This window comes from Homalodisca vitripennis, chromosome X (assembly GCF_021130785.1).
Source record: "Homalodisca vitripennis isolate AUS2020 chromosome X, UT_GWSS_2.1, whole genome shotgun sequence".
Lineage (NCBI taxonomy): Eukaryota > Metazoa > Arthropoda > Insecta > Hemiptera > Cicadellidae > Homalodisca > Homalodisca vitripennis.
The window spans coordinates 69,587,226-69,603,151 of record NC_060215.1 but is presented as its reverse complement, the minus strand read 5'-3'; the positions used below and the strand labels follow the sequence as shown (position 1 = coordinate 69,603,151).

The 15,926-nt window shown below is 32.8% G+C and overlaps 1 protein-coding gene across 3 annotated transcripts in view; it reads left to right on the top strand.

Annotated features, from left to right (window-relative positions):
• Positions 1-2,468: 2,468 nt before the first annotated feature.
• LOC124369154 (glutamate decarboxylase) overlaps positions 2,469-15,926 on the top strand; it is an 82,803-nt gene continuing 69,345 nt past the window's right edge. Inside the window, exons 1-2 of one of the 3 annotated variants that reach the window (XM_046826940.1) lie at positions 2,469-2,544; positions 14,206-14,291. In XM_046826940.1, the coding sequence (XP_046682896.1) occupies positions 14,240-14,291 (52 nt within the window). In that variant the 5' untranslated portion in view covers positions 2,469-2,544; positions 14,206-14,239. Of the gene's footprint in view, positions 2,734-14,205; positions 14,292-15,926 lie in introns of all 3 variants that reach the window. The other 2 variants (XM_046826938.1, XM_046826939.1) reach the window with 2 other exon arrangements.

The window sequence follows — 15,926 nt, the reverse complement described above, 5'->3', positions numbered from 1 at the left end:
GAGTTACAACAGGCATCTGGCCAAGTTCTGTTCCCGTGAAGTCAAAATGCGCCTAATCCTTCCACAGTTTGCCTTTTGAGGAGTTTGGATTGTTGACTTTGCCCTGCATCTATATTCTTAAGGAATCGCGTACTCCAGATTACGGTGCATCTCGCAGACACAACGGCGATGCTCATCGGTATTAAACCAGAAGCAGTGACAACTTTCAACCTCAGCAACATGGAAGGATTGATGTTATGTCAACACCTGCTGGAACTTGTTGGTGTCAGACAAATCCATAAACTCCTTGAAAGTATAAAAACATTCAACAAACCAAAACAATTCCACAAATATTTATTGGCATCCTATGGGTTCCTCTGTTTATGAATTTATGATAAACTCATGAGTACTGCGGGGATGTCTGAAAAATGCTGGATCTGAATTCAATGCTATTGTATCTGAGGGAATATATAAAATGTAGCCCGCATCTCTAAGTATGGGACTACTTATTAAAAACATGTTTGAAGATTTTTATATTATGCAAGATTTCAGGACACATTACAACAATTGTAACCATGGGTTTTTATTAAAATAACTAGTATTTTCGAAAATATTATATTATATACTTATTAAATGAAAACTTGGGAGGACTAAATAGTAAATCTGATTTGTTTCGACTCACTCTAGTTATATAATTTTGAAAACGATATTCTTGGCATAGTTAAGCCTGTCACAGCACTGTGTATTGAACAAGACTTTTTAGGCTACCTTAAAGACACACACGTGTACAAGGTGACCGAAAATATTACAGTTAGAACAGAAAGAATTATTCACAGTTTAAGAATTACTACATTGTTATATAATACCTTATTTGAAATGTATTGATGAAAAAGCCTTTAAGATTAATTTTAATTCCCTTAAATAGCCTTACTGTTTAGGTTTATACATTTTAAATTTGAAACAACTATTTTTATATAAAGGATAAATAAATAACTAATTACAAAATAAAACTGGATTATTGCGACCTCTTCAAGGGAAAGTTAAAACATGTAAAATATTTTATGCGCACTCAGATCACTTTTTAGCACTCACGGACTTCATTTATCTTTCTGACTAAAACAAAATAATAATAGGGCTCTATAAATAGTGGTAAGAGGTTTATAATACCAACGTAACAAAACTTTAGACGGCCATGGGCCAATTTATATGAGATATTGACAACTTTATTCTGCTCCTTTCTTTGAAAACATTATTTTCCTTTCATATTTGTTCCATAACTCATAAATGCAAAAATAGGGCACAGAAAAATGTGGCGTAAAATTATTTTCAACAAATTAGTATTTTAGAATTCAACTTGTAGTTACTCCCGGCCTTGCAATATTCTTCCAAATAACGTCATAGGCATAGCATTTCCTTTTTCAAACACTCCTGATACATACAACGGTCAGTAGAAGATATTAATTCCAATCTCATGATCCATTTTGGAATAATTAGATTTTAAGTTTTAGTAGCAGAGTTTTGGGACCTTAAACGTGAGGATTGAATTAATTAACTCGGATTCCGTGCAACATTCTATGATATTTGTTTGAATAGCTGCAACGATTTCCTTGGTTCAGTCTAAAAATTAAATAAATTGTATATATGCCTAATCAGTATCATATTCCTTATAAGTGCAAAATAAACCAATCTGCTCCTTCGATGGCTCTCTCGATCCTCAGGACATTTGTAGTGTATCTGGTGCACTACTTTGTGATTTAATTTGCTGTGGTGATGAGCTCGCTGCGCTCGCTTATTTCTTCAACGGAGCTAATGGTTTGTTGAGTCATGTACGCAAAAGCTCAATCTCAATGACATCATAGCGTACGATGTGGTGATGAGCTTGGGTATAGTTTTGATAAAAAGAGAGATCCTTCTTAGTCTTATTCTGTCTGTCCTCGTGGACCTGGCTGCGCGCGGATCTTATCAAACAGAGTATTGGGGGTGAGTCGGTATATTACGTCGAGAGTATTTGTATTTATTTATTCATTTTTTTTAATAAACCATGCCCCGGTCACAGACAGGGTTTGAACATCTTCACCGTTAAACTCGTTTAGGTGATCTTTGTTATTTGTCATATCTTCTAAATTGCTCAAATAATTATACAATGAGTGACAATACTCATTTGGGTAGGGAACTGTCATATTATATGGTATCAGGATGTGAAGCTCGAAACTAATATTAACAAATATTTGTTCTCATGATTGTTGGATAAAGTTTCGCGAAAAGGCCGCTTCATGATGAACGACAGCCGACCGAAGCAATGAAGAAATGTCCTAACGCTACCAAACTTCGGAGATTTTTTTTTAAACCCTAGATCTGTAAAATTGAAGAGTTTGTGAGGGTGCCTCCCCGGGGTCGGAACGGGTGTGGGTTGTGGGTGTTGGTGGCGTAGGCGTGGGCGGGTGGGCGGAGCGGGGCGGATGATGACAGGCCAGCTAGGGGTGGTGGGATCCTGCTGCCCTCGCCCGCACCGTGCCAGCCCAGTGCTCGCAGACCCAGGGTTTCTCGACGGCTCACCTCACTCACGTAAGCTGTTGCCTAACCGCCTAACCCAGTAGTGATAGCCGATTCGGTCCAACAACCATTTTCACATCACTTCTCATCATTATTACTCAAGTCGCCAAATTTTATTTCTATGTCCCAGTTTGTTACGGACTTCATTAAGTTTCTTGACGTATTAAGAAACAGTGTATGTCCTACATCACTAGCTGCTGGGTTTGTATGCTCTTAGATGTACTTTGTACTGTCGTGTCCTTTCCTTTTCGAATTCATTTGAACGTTACAGTAACAAATTATGTGCTTGCGCTGACTTTTGCAATAATATGCATCACACCACATTTCACTGCATCGACTCCATGGATTGTCCCTGTAGTTGTAGTAGCCAGCACCTGCTTTCGGAACGTTAGCAACGGCTCCGCCCCTTCGAAAGTTTCTAACTCGTAACAAACAGCCTTTATGTGAACAACAAAAGTTGTAAATGTAAAATATCTGAGCACAACTTTTGAACTACTTATTAGAGTAAATTCACACAAAATTGTTTTTTTTTTCAGTTATGTTGCTTTATCGTCATATAGAATTATTATAATGTCAATACAACGCTCAATCTGACTTAATAATACCCGTGTATTGAAACAAACATACGAATATTGTTTCCCAGAATATTTTATCTGTACCAAGAGCGGTTGCAGTATCAATTGTAATTAACAACTCAAATCAAGTTTTAGGAAGGTTATAAGATAAATGTTTCCAATGAATAAATACGCAATGAAGTGTTAAATTTGAAAACATTTTCAAACGCCGTTATCAGGTTTTTTAAATCTTGTATTAAAAGTACCAGAACTTCGGCAGCAATTATACGAGTATAATTTATACGCAATAATCTGTTGAGTGATATATCAATTCCGATTTCTTGAGCTGTCCATTTTTATCTTCCTGGGGCTTTACTCCTAAATTTTAAGTTTATTGGCCAATGCATGCTAAAATCCTACAAAGAATTTAAAAAGACATTGCACCTGCTTACAGTTATCTACAAGAATTGAAATGTATATTCAAACCAAATTTGAATTCTGCATGATCCGTTTTACTAATACGATGTTTAGAATAGTGGGCTTGTACTTGTATGTATATTTTATGTAACTTTAGAAGTTCTCGATGAGGCAGTGTTTACTTGCTTCCTGCCTAAGTAATTGTCGCTCTCCTAATTTGTAAACTTGCATGATATCTTCTTCTGTTGTGACTCACCTCATAGTTAAAAGTTTAGTTTAATATATTATTCTAAGGCAATCACCGTTTATCACAAAAATGTATCGAGTGATAAGTTGTAAATGTTAACGCTGTTTTTCTTTTCTTATTATGATGATTCAAAAATTGGTGTTTTTAGATCAAACTGTGTTTAATGAGTGTTCGATTACCAATAGCAGGAACAGATAAAAACTTTTTATATAAATATATAAGCCTAATATACTGTACAAAACAACACAATCCAATTTAAAATGTTCTACGTATTGTTGTTGTAAAGATTGTATGAATATAAAATATATGTATACGCTTAATTTCATTAGAAAAATTATTTACGACCTTGTAATTGAATGAAAAATGCTTAGAATATTAAGGGGAGTCTAAATTCCATTTAACGATAATGTTAACTTTATGTTACATATCTCTGGAAGTAAGTAACCTAGAAACCTACATTTTTTGTTTGTTTGAAAGAACAGCTCTTTAGTTAGTTCCGCGTAAATTATTGTTATTATTGGTAAAAAATATAAAAAAATTGTGATTTTTTTTTAAAAAAATATGATTTTTGTAAATTATTTTTTATATTTTTCCATTTGCTAAATTTTTATTTATAATTGGAATATTTTGAAACTTTAGGAGGAACTAGTGTTTTATAGTAATGCAGCTACAGTAAAAATTTGGCTATCCTACCTATAACCGTTCTTGAGGTATATCACATCAAATGTACAAAAATGCTATTTTGCGGAAAACTGCAAAAATGTAAAAATTAACACCAAAATATTAAGTTATATTACCTTTAGTGTAATCCTGCACCATAAGATGGGTTCTCTCTGGGTCTTCTGACTCCTGGTAAATGTCTTCCAGTCTTCTTTTTGCCTAATGTCCTGCTTTGTCGGATTTTTTTTTCAAGGTCAGTCATGGCCTTTTCTGCTTTTCGGAGTCGGTCCAAGTCCATCTTCTTCATAGCGGCAAGCATGTTAGATCCTACTTCCAACCCTAACGCCTCTAATATTTTACACTTGCTGGAAAACCCTTCATTAAATGATAGCACAGCATCATGTGTGCCAAATGTCAAGGTGTGCAATCGTACAAAAGTCCTTTTAGGAATACGAGACCATATGAGGTTGTTTAGTGACTCATTTGGGTTCTGGGACTTCCCTTTGAGGCACTTTGATAATAACTCTGGATCAGACAGGCTCTTGAAAATTGGTTTTAATTTCAACATAATGGCTTCAGGGAGATGGAAATGTTTGCCATGGTCATAGGATTTATTTTCAAGTTCTGCTTTTTATATTTACGTCACTTCATCATTCGGATACAATTGATGTGTTGGCGTTTCATTTGTAGATTGGACATGAAAATATGTTGCCCAAACAGCTTTCTTCATCTCAACTACACTATGGGTGTTCCTCCTAATTGATAATCCATAAAACGTCTGAAGCTTTTGAACCGCAGCAGTCGTTAGTCGGTTTTTCCCGGACAAAGGTTTCCCATCTGACAATTTTTTCTTTTTTTACATTTATCTTTTAGAGTGCGTAGGCGAGTCCCCATATGCTTCTGTACATGACCTACGCATTCTAGTTTTCTAACTACTACATCAGGTCCATAAGGTAGGATTTCAGATTGATACAGTTGCATGACCAAGGAGCTTTTTTACTAAAACTGAGTTGCAGGCCTTATTTTATTGATTTTTTTTCATGGCTTTATGATTTATGTATTACAAAGTGTTGTGTATCATTGGAAAGAGGAAATTTCAAACTGTAATATTCAATAAAAAACCCAAAATTGAAAAAAAAATAATTTTTTTTTCAATTTAGACTCCCCTTAATGGAAATCACAATGTTTTATTAAACATAATATGGCTCTAAAACCTGTGGATTATCCATTGAGTGGGAAGTCACTAACAACCTCCTAGGACACGTTTCTATAGAAATGTATAAATAATTGCAAATATTATAATTATAAATGAATTGCTGATATGAATACTTTCCTACGTCAACAATTTAAATCTTAAAGTAAAACCTAAACTAAGTTACAAAGAATAGAATGTTCCATCCGGTTATACGGGTATGAGTAGAATATTGTATTAAATCATGTTTGACGTTTCCGTAATCATCCAAGATTACTGTATGTAACTTAGACTCAATTTTGACGTTTATACGTTGGCTTCCGGTATATCAGTTTTATTGAATTAATACATTTGAAACGTTGATACGTACGTCACTCTAAAGTTAAGTGAGTTGAGGTAATGGAGGAAAACTCTCTCCGTGGCCTCTGGGAGAACTACTATACTAATTCACCAGAATATCTAAAGGCCTCTGTTAAAGATAATCGTCACTATCATAACATGTATGGCGCGGGTTCCCTTAATGTATGAGGATGGACGAAAAGTCTTGGCAGTTTCGTCCTTAAACAAATGCTGATTTTTTAAAACTGATCTTGTAAAGTGTGATGGTAACCCTACCAAAGTTTAGCCATTCACAGACACAAATTAGGATTTTAGATGGTTAATTTAACATTATTCGATATACCCTCCTCCCTGAACTTTCTTTAGAATCTGCTATTTGTTTTGCCGTTGATACGTACGTCACTCTAAAGTTACCAGTTAAGTGAGTTGAGGTAATGGAGGAAAACTCTCTCCGTGGCCTCTGGGAGAACTACTATACTAATTCACCAGAATATCTAAAGGCCTCTGTTAAAGATAATCGTCACTATCATAACATGTATGGCGCGGGTTCCCTTAATGTATGAGGATGGACGAAAAGTCTTGGCAGTTTCGTCCTTAAACAAATGCTGATTTTTTAAAACTGATCTTGTAAAGTGTGATGGTAACCCTACCAAAGTTTAGCCATTCACAGACACAAATTAGGATTTTAGATGGTTAATTTAACATTATTCGATATACCCTCCTCCCTGAACTTTCTTTAGAATCTGCTATTTGTTTTGCCAAGGATCAGATTAGGCATTTACTCCACTATTCTCTATTGTTATGCACAAGTATAGAATAGGGATAACCAATATTTTAGCAATGTAAAACCGAATAAAGTAACATAAGATACGGGTTTAGAGTGTTTGAATCACTTCATTGTTGATACTGTATACGTTACAAGTACATTTACTATTGGTCATAGTATATCTATTAAGCTATATAGTATATTTTATTCATAATGGATTAAGAAAAATTAAATTACCCAACATTTAACACGTTTGTGATTTTAGAATACCAACTAGTTTCATACAACACAAACAATCAATCAGTTTGGTTATCTCATACCACAAAGATTATTTTATTAACATGTATTATAAAAATCACAATATAAGAAAATTAATATATTTATATTAATACATGGTAGGAAATAAACTGTTCTTGGATCTAAGGGGCCTATAACATTCTGACTTTAAAGCAGTAAAAGTTATATTTGACCGTAGATAATCATAATTAATCACATTCATTCATGGATTTATGCGCGTTACTAATATTCTTATACTTATATTTAACAATTGTAAATTAGAAATCTAATCATAAACACACTTCACAACCGATAAAGAAAGAACTCTACCTAAGACTCCAATAATTAATATACTTCCTTTGATACTTTGATACATTTCTCAGACATCTCTGTTGGAAGAAAGTGGCTGAAACGTTGGCCAAAATGGCTTAAAGGTTGATATTATTTGTGAGTTATTTCCAAATTGCTTTTCAGTTTAATCTTTAATTTAAGCATAAAAGAGAACGAGAACAGAAAAAAGTGTTTAGGTCGCTTTTTTGAAACAGTTATATATAGTTGTGTGTCAAAACAGTAAATGTAAAAGTTGCTCAGCTTGATAATACGTTTAATTTGAGGTACAACATGGTCTATTTTTGAATTTGGAACTTTTTAGTAAATCAAAAATTGGATTAAAAAAATTCTCGTATGAGGATAAACCAATATTTTGATAATAAACGTTTTTTAACTTTTAGTGGAGTAATAAATTCAACCAAACCTAGTAGTAACAGCAACACTATTTAGGTTTTGGTGAAAATAGGTCACATCCTATCTTTGGTTATATTTGGCCGCCATTTTGAAATCAAAAAAGATAAAAAAGTAAAACTAATTTTAAAATATTCGGTTTAAAACAAGCTTTAAACCGATCCGGTGATTCCGTAACGGTGATCCCAATGATTCCGAGAGTGGAAGTTCGTGCATACAACAAAAGTAAATAGGCTATTATTGGTTAACTTGAAATACATTAAACTTGTAAGTATACTTATAGCAGTGTGTACTGTTCTGAATCCCTTCATAACGTTTGTAAATATCGTACAATATTTATTTAAACCAAAGTTTTATTTCTTAGTAATTTTAGCTCTGCACAAAAAAAGGAAAACATGATTTTCTTATATTAATCTTTAGTGGCTAAAGTCAACCGATAATTGATTTCTTTAATTAACACCTAACAATAAATTTAATTATTTATTTGCTCCCATTCCTGTCCCGTGATAAGAAATCGTGATATGTTGTACGGACACCAAACTTTACAATATGTATTTACTAATAAACATTAAAGTTCGAGTAGTTTTGTTATCAAATTAAAATTAGAGAGAGAAGCAAAATAATGTAACATTTTAATAATATTATACAACATTTTACTTCATTACATATTTGATCATACTACATGATATTTATTTGATGTGATACTAGAAAAAAGTCTGCCTTGAAAATTGATTTCATAGTCAATCGCATTTTTCGCAAGTTCGCTAAGTGGCTGCAGTGAAAACGTAAATGAGTAAAAACCACAGAATGATACAAGTTAGGTACTACTTAATGAGTTTGATATAACTTAATAAGTCCAGTAACACATTACACTATTATATTAATGCCTGTCCAGAGAGTGGAGGAGTTTTGGACTGGAGCTCTCTCAATCATGTTTTTGCATTAAAAATATTTAACATGCCTACCTAAGTCGTTTACCGTTATTACAATCCTCTCCACATTGGTAAATTCATATTTAATGCACACAAACGGATGAACCAAGGCTTCCCTGCCCTCTTCGAACTTATATAGATAATTCTAGTTGTCAACTTCATGGAATCAAATTTGTCAGACTTTTCAGTTTTCACCCGACAGCACTTTTTTGTGCATACTGTGCTAGTGCAGTATTGCAGTATTTGCGCAGCTAATGTCACTGGCGCTTGCCGCCAAAGCCAGACCCTACTGGGGGAATGTGATAATCAAGATGCCTCTCGAGCAGAGCACCCAAGTGCACATTAAAACACTCTTGTGTGGTAACAGATGGTGAGTGGGGCGGGAGTGCGCCTGACGTCGAGTGTAGCTGGGGAGAGACCCCGGCTCACATCGGCCGTCCTGGCTTCCTATATTCGCTGCGTGGAATTCTGGATCGGGAAGCTGCTGGGGTGCACATGTCAAATTAGCTTGGTGAACAATATGTACGATTCCGACCCTCCTGGGATTCATTATTCGCTAGACAGTAAAATTAAGTGTTATAATTTGTAATTCAATCTTAGACTTTGCTTGCGAAATTAGTCCCAGTACTACAGCATTGGGTTAAATGACAGGTAAAGTATTAACAGTAACATTTATATTTGAATACTTTGACAAAAGAATAATAATAATAAAGGTTTCATGATTAAGAGTTACGTTTTCAAATTCAATATTATCCAAGTATTATTATTTTAATTAAACGTTATTTATTTTTTAAAGCGCAATGATGTGAAATATTAAGAAACAAATACTTATGTAACGGGAACGGTGTTTAAATAAAAGAGCTGAGAAAGAAAATTATGAATTTATCCATAACCGTAGTGAAATCAATTTTGTTCGTATAATCGGCTTTGATGTAGTCATCACTATGAAAGTAAAGATATCAGATATATGAAAGTTCTAATATCAGACACTACAGGTGCCAAATTTAAATTAACGCCATATTCTCTTGTAATTTAAGTTCAAAAAAACTCTAAAATGAATAGAATGTTCATTAGTTAAGGGTATGTTTACATGTTACAAATTGTATATATGTTTTAAGTCAGTCAGTTACAAATAATCATTAAAATGTAATTTGTACATTTTTGCGGTCATACCTGTATTATGTAAATATATCGTCGGGCCCAACACAAACCTATCTAGAGATTTGAGATATAATCTATTATTATTCTATTATTTAACTGTTTAACAGTACCTACATTCATTATTTCTTTATTTAGTTTGTACTAATGTCATTTAAATATTAACTTTTGGCCGTGTGTATATACTTAAATTTAACGGAAAAGTCATGAGCTGTAAGTCCACTGGTTTAGCCACAAAGGAAATTTTAGAAACGAATTTCTCAACGATAAAATTGTTAACTGCAATCGGAACAACTTGAAGAAGAAATTACATGAAGCATTTTTTATTGAAGCAAAATTAATTAACGTTAAAACTTTCTCGTATGCGTATACGATTAATTTTTTAAGTAAAAGAAGAGAGTTAACAGAAGTTCATATTCAGAAATTGGTAGTTTTATTAGTTAGATATGCCAAGTAAATAATACTGTAACGATCCTTGTCAGGGAGGTGCAATCTTATTTACCACTGCGATTCAAAGGTTGTTATGTTTGAGATTTGGCAAAAAGTGAAAGGTCTTTGTGAATTTTAGATATTTAAAATATGTATTTTGATTATACATCTGTTCACTTTCGACAAGATGATGAGGAACCTCTCATTGCAATTAGTTCTAAAATGACTTGTGCTGCTTCGTGATCTTGGATATTCAGGATGGGTAAGGTTAGGGGTAGGAGCCCCCTCCTATCGGGATACTTTGAGGAGGGATAACGGATACTATCTCAGTCACCTTAGAAGAAGGGGAGCCTATTTTTGTTCTTGCATCTTTCAATCAAATTGGGGAAAAGAAGCATATTCCTCCTTCATGAATTAGGCTTTAAAAAACCCTTACCATTAACGGAGCTCCACCGTAAGGAATGGCTCCGTCGTCATCCTCCGTAGTAAACTAGATCTAACGATCAGCGATTTTACCCAATTATCTCGACATTTGTGGTTTTAATTGGACATCAGTTGGGTTTCCCATATTTGCATCAATTTTTGCTGTACCATATATAGGTTCTACCGGCAGGTATAAACCAATCAGAAGTACATCCACCTGGGACGTAGTTGGTACATAGTAACGTACAGGTATGGGAGTGTTAGTTACCAAAACAGTTCGTCAGAAAAAGACTCTTCTGGAACAACATAAACATATGGGAAGTAAAATAAAAACTATTTGCATGTATTTTAAAACTTTGCCCCAATTGTAAGACCAAACGAGCCCCTTCGATCCAGACACACATCTGACGAATATAACATTGGATCCTGAATGTGTCTTCCAATTATAACCATTATTCAAAAAGTCTAAGAGAAGATATTCTAGGTTTTCCTATAACATAAATACAGGAATGACTAAACCCATGCAGAAAATCCGACAGTTGCATCTTTGTTCGAACGTGATCTACTATTTACAGAGATCAGTTGCAAACTTTTTTACTTACGATAGACATAATCCAATTGAATTCTTGTTCCCTAATATATTACCTTATCTCAGTTTTGAGAATAGTGAGATAGGTCTATATTGATTTATTGATGCTACAAAACAGAAAATTCCAATTATATTGCAGCATTTTACATATAATAATTATTACAAATATGTATTAAGTTCGTATAATATTAGCTTACACAGAAATAACATAAAATAAATAACTTTTACAGATAGTATCAGTTTTATATAGTATCAGTTCAAAAAGTAAACATTAAGGCAGTCTGTTGGGGTTTCAGAAGTAAATGATTTAGGAATGTTAGTAGGCTGAAAATTAACTTAAAATTGATAAGATACGATTGTATGAGTTAAGCAATTTGAAGTTAATCCATACATTTGTGAAAGTGTTCCATATTCTCAGTTGCTAACTCTTTTAGAACTAATATTTAAAAAAGGCTTAAGGGATATAACTTCATTTTTATATAGAGACAGGATTGATGACCAACATTCTTTTGGATTTATTGGTTTGCATGTTTGCTTTCTGTGGCCCTAATTACAGCCATCTTACGCATAATTGTTGCACGAACCAAAGTAATTAATTCTTTAATTTCAATTGAGACAGCACGATTGTACGTTACTGTTACTTCAATTATCGGATCTTTGGCAATCGTAAATGTCGCTGTTTAGCATAAATGTAATCACTTAATTATTCTAGATGGGTGTCTTGTGTGCACTGTTTCGTTTACGTTGTGCTTAAATTGTTCACTTAATGTTAATCTATGTTTTTAAAACTTGTTATGCCTTTTGCTGTGTTGTTCTGAATGGTTTCAGAAAAAGCCTTTTTGCGTAGCATATATAAGTGGTGGTGTATGTACTGAACATTTTTTTAATGGTTTAATTACTGTTTACATTTAATTATTTGTTATAAACGTTGTACGTCTTATTGCAGCAGACATTCCTATTCTTATATAATAATTTTTAGAACTGCTTTATTGTGATTCGGATTACCTGTAATAAGTAGTGTAAATTATTGATTAATTGAATGTATTAGTTCGATATACAGTCATGGTTATGCGAAGTTACTCGCAGGTTTTGACTTACTAAGACACAAATATTTTAATTTTAAAATCCACTGTTTTAAATACGCTAGTGACTTTCCAAAATATTATTTCCTTGTATTCTGTTTAGGTTTTTTTATTCAAGTTAAATGGAACAGCTTTATGACGGAATTATTTTGTTATATTATAAAATGGTTGGGGGTTTCCAACATGGATGTTCTCACATAATATCTTTCCACCTAAGATAAATAGAACAATATCTTAAATAATACGTTTCTTCAATAATGTTTATCAAACAAATTTAAAATCGGGTATATAAATTTAATTTGTTATTTTTCTTTTATTGGCAGATATCTAATTAAAACACAACATCAGAAATACAAACATTAAACGATTTCAAGTAATAAGTTTTTAGTTCACTCTTTCCACGGAAGAATCATTTTTTGAAGTTTAGTGTTTCATTTACGAGGTACACTGTATATGGTAAAAGGCATATACTATATTATGGAACCTGGGATTAGGATTACTGTTTTTAAAGCTCCCTATAACGCCTGTAACATCTGTAAATGGCCTGTACTTATTTGTAGAATGAAATTGAATTATATTTTAGGATTTAGTACAAATATTTAATGAAATGTGTACTTTATTGGAACAAAGTTAGATACACTTTTAGGCGTGTTGCCAAGACAATCTTCCAGGTAGACTGTGATCTTGGAACATTACAAATAATTTACACTATATCTGAACACTTTTGCACTTATCGCCTAACCAAACGAAGAGATAATATCTTGTATAAGTGAATTGAATTATGCGGGCAAGAAAACATTACGGAGTAATGTACATGGCGAATAATCACAATAATACCATTCAAACATTTGGGTTTTTATGTATAAAATTTCTTTTATAAATTGGCGTTCCCGTTATTAAATAAACAAATAATAGATTTTAACATTTTAAAATAATGATTATATATTACAAAAAAGAGCACATCAAAACATTCCTCAATCACATGAATTTAAATGTTTTGAAAATCTTATACTAATGGAGATAACAGTCAAGTTTTTATAGTACGTTGTGTTCAGTTGTTTTGATTCTACATACTATTGATAATACCGAAAATGAAATAATATTTCAACCTTGTTTCTGATAACATTTAACCACATCACAATATTTGAAAAATTTACGTTCTTAAGACAAAAGCGACCGATAGTCCTGTCTCTTAAAATTATTATGTATACTTCACCGTCATACGTTGTACCCGGACCAAAGTGTATTTCAGTTAATTTTTCAGGGTCACATTGACAGGCGTATATAAGGTAAGTCCAGCGTAGTTAATATGCAACTCTTACATTCTACTACATTCTAGCACATAATCTGTTGTAACATTACGTGGAGTAATCTGATTATGTAAATCAATTTAAATCTCGGTCAAATATATGTGTCAAATATTTCCTTGTTAAAATACAAGGATTACATTGAATACTGAACTTGTTTAGATTGGGGCATACCTTGATTTGACTCTGTATCCTAGAGTCTATTTTACATTTTACGAGAAAATTAAAAAGGATAATTAAACCCACTTGGTTTTCACGGTATTATTTAACGTATGTTATGTACCTAAAATAACATAATTTTCGAACTGTACGACCGTTACGATCTAAACTGTTTAAAATGCTGTGAAACAGGTCAATCATTCCGCAAGTACTTCAAATGAGAAGATCAGAATTATTTACTTTGATTCATTACTTGATATGGCTATTGTACATTACTTTTGGAGCAGTGCTTCTTAAGTTGGAACTTGTGACTAAGTACTTTGATTTTGAAGCTTTTGAAAGAAGATAATAGTGGATGTTGTAAACATGGTGACTTTAAATAATGTGGTATCTGTGTTGCAGGTTTAATCTCCGGCCCGATTTGTTCAAGGGCGATATGACGGAGAAGTACCAGTTGAGTGCCTCCACCGCTAACCTAAAATACACCGGTAAGTTTACAGCTACATTGGATAATCTCTTGAAAATCCAATGGTATATCCTTTTTATAGTTGTTTTTTCAAGTTATTTGCAAACCCTTCGATTACACCTTCATCATTGTCTTCTTAATATTTTATCACTGAAGACCGGAGTAAAACGGTTGTACGACTAGTAGTAGCATGCATTTTAAGCTATATGGTAGTTTTGGTAAAACTATTTGTATCGAAATGTTTCCATTATAGAAGATATTCTAAATTATGAATAACCCTTGACTGGTAACACGTAACCAAAATAATTAACTCATAAACAGTTTTTTTTCCAAAAGCCACAATAATTTATTTTCTTTTAATTTCCTTAACGCTTGGAGTGATCCATCCCCTGTTCTTACATTTGTACAATATACTGACAGACATCAGGTTCAATCTAAAATAAAATATCAAAAATAAGTTTAGTATACGAGATTATTATTAGTATCAAAAATATATGAGTTCAATGCGTTTCACCAAATCAAATCAAATCACGTTTATTTCCACACACAAAAAGAAATGAAATACAAAATAAACCTTTACATTGAAATGATAACAAGTGTAGCATTTGTATATTATCTAATTCATATAAAACATACAAAAGTATTCTAGTAATACAATTCAAAAACTAAAATTAAATAATTAACATTAAATAATATAAAAAAGACTTATGTTACATAAATAAATCAATATAATGAATAAAGAGATGAAATATACATATGTATATATACATATACATGTATATACACATACATATACATACATATCCACATACATACACGCATACCTAGTAAAAACAGCATTAAATTTGCTACATAATTTCTGGATAAATTCAAATAATGGGAAAAGAGCCTACATGGGCCTTAATGGCCTGTGCGTAGACTCGAGTTGAAATTTTTACGATTCGAATTTTATCTCGAGGAGAGTGTAGATTAATTTTATAAAATTTGATAATTGAAAGAAGACATCTAAAGCAGAATAAACGACGGATATGACCTCGAATTCCGATAATCAGCAATATAGTGGAGAAAGTAGACAAAAACAAATACAAATATTGAGTGAACAAAAATTACAAAAAATAGGCTAATTACTTAAGTGAATAGATTTTATTATATATAGTTTGAAGAGGAGAGGAGAGAGGACAGTGCCGTCAGTCAGTTGTCAGACAGTCTAGGTCCGTCTGTAGTCAACAGAGATAAGTAACTGGGCCCTTTCACTGCTTATGAGAATCAAAAACTCCTTGACATGTTCCTTAAAACCCTCAAGAGAGGGAGAGTCGAACAGCTTGAAATTTCTAAAACTATTAGAATAATTTCGATATAAAATGTGTGCTAGATAAAAACTGTTTGTTGTCGCAAATGATTTGTGTTGGTGAATAGTGTTAATTCCGACTATATTTGCATATCTTGTGTTATAAAAATGTGGGATTGTAGAAAAAATTGAGCCGAAATGTTAGTAAATATGAATAAATAAGACTTTAACAAAAATTTTTTTTAATTGGCAGAATTCCTGTTTCTTGAAACAATAAATCAGACGGATATTGTCTACACTTCGCAAAACCGGCTTTCAGAATAGATTTCTGAACTATATCTAAACTTTTAATATGTGAAGGAAAAGCAC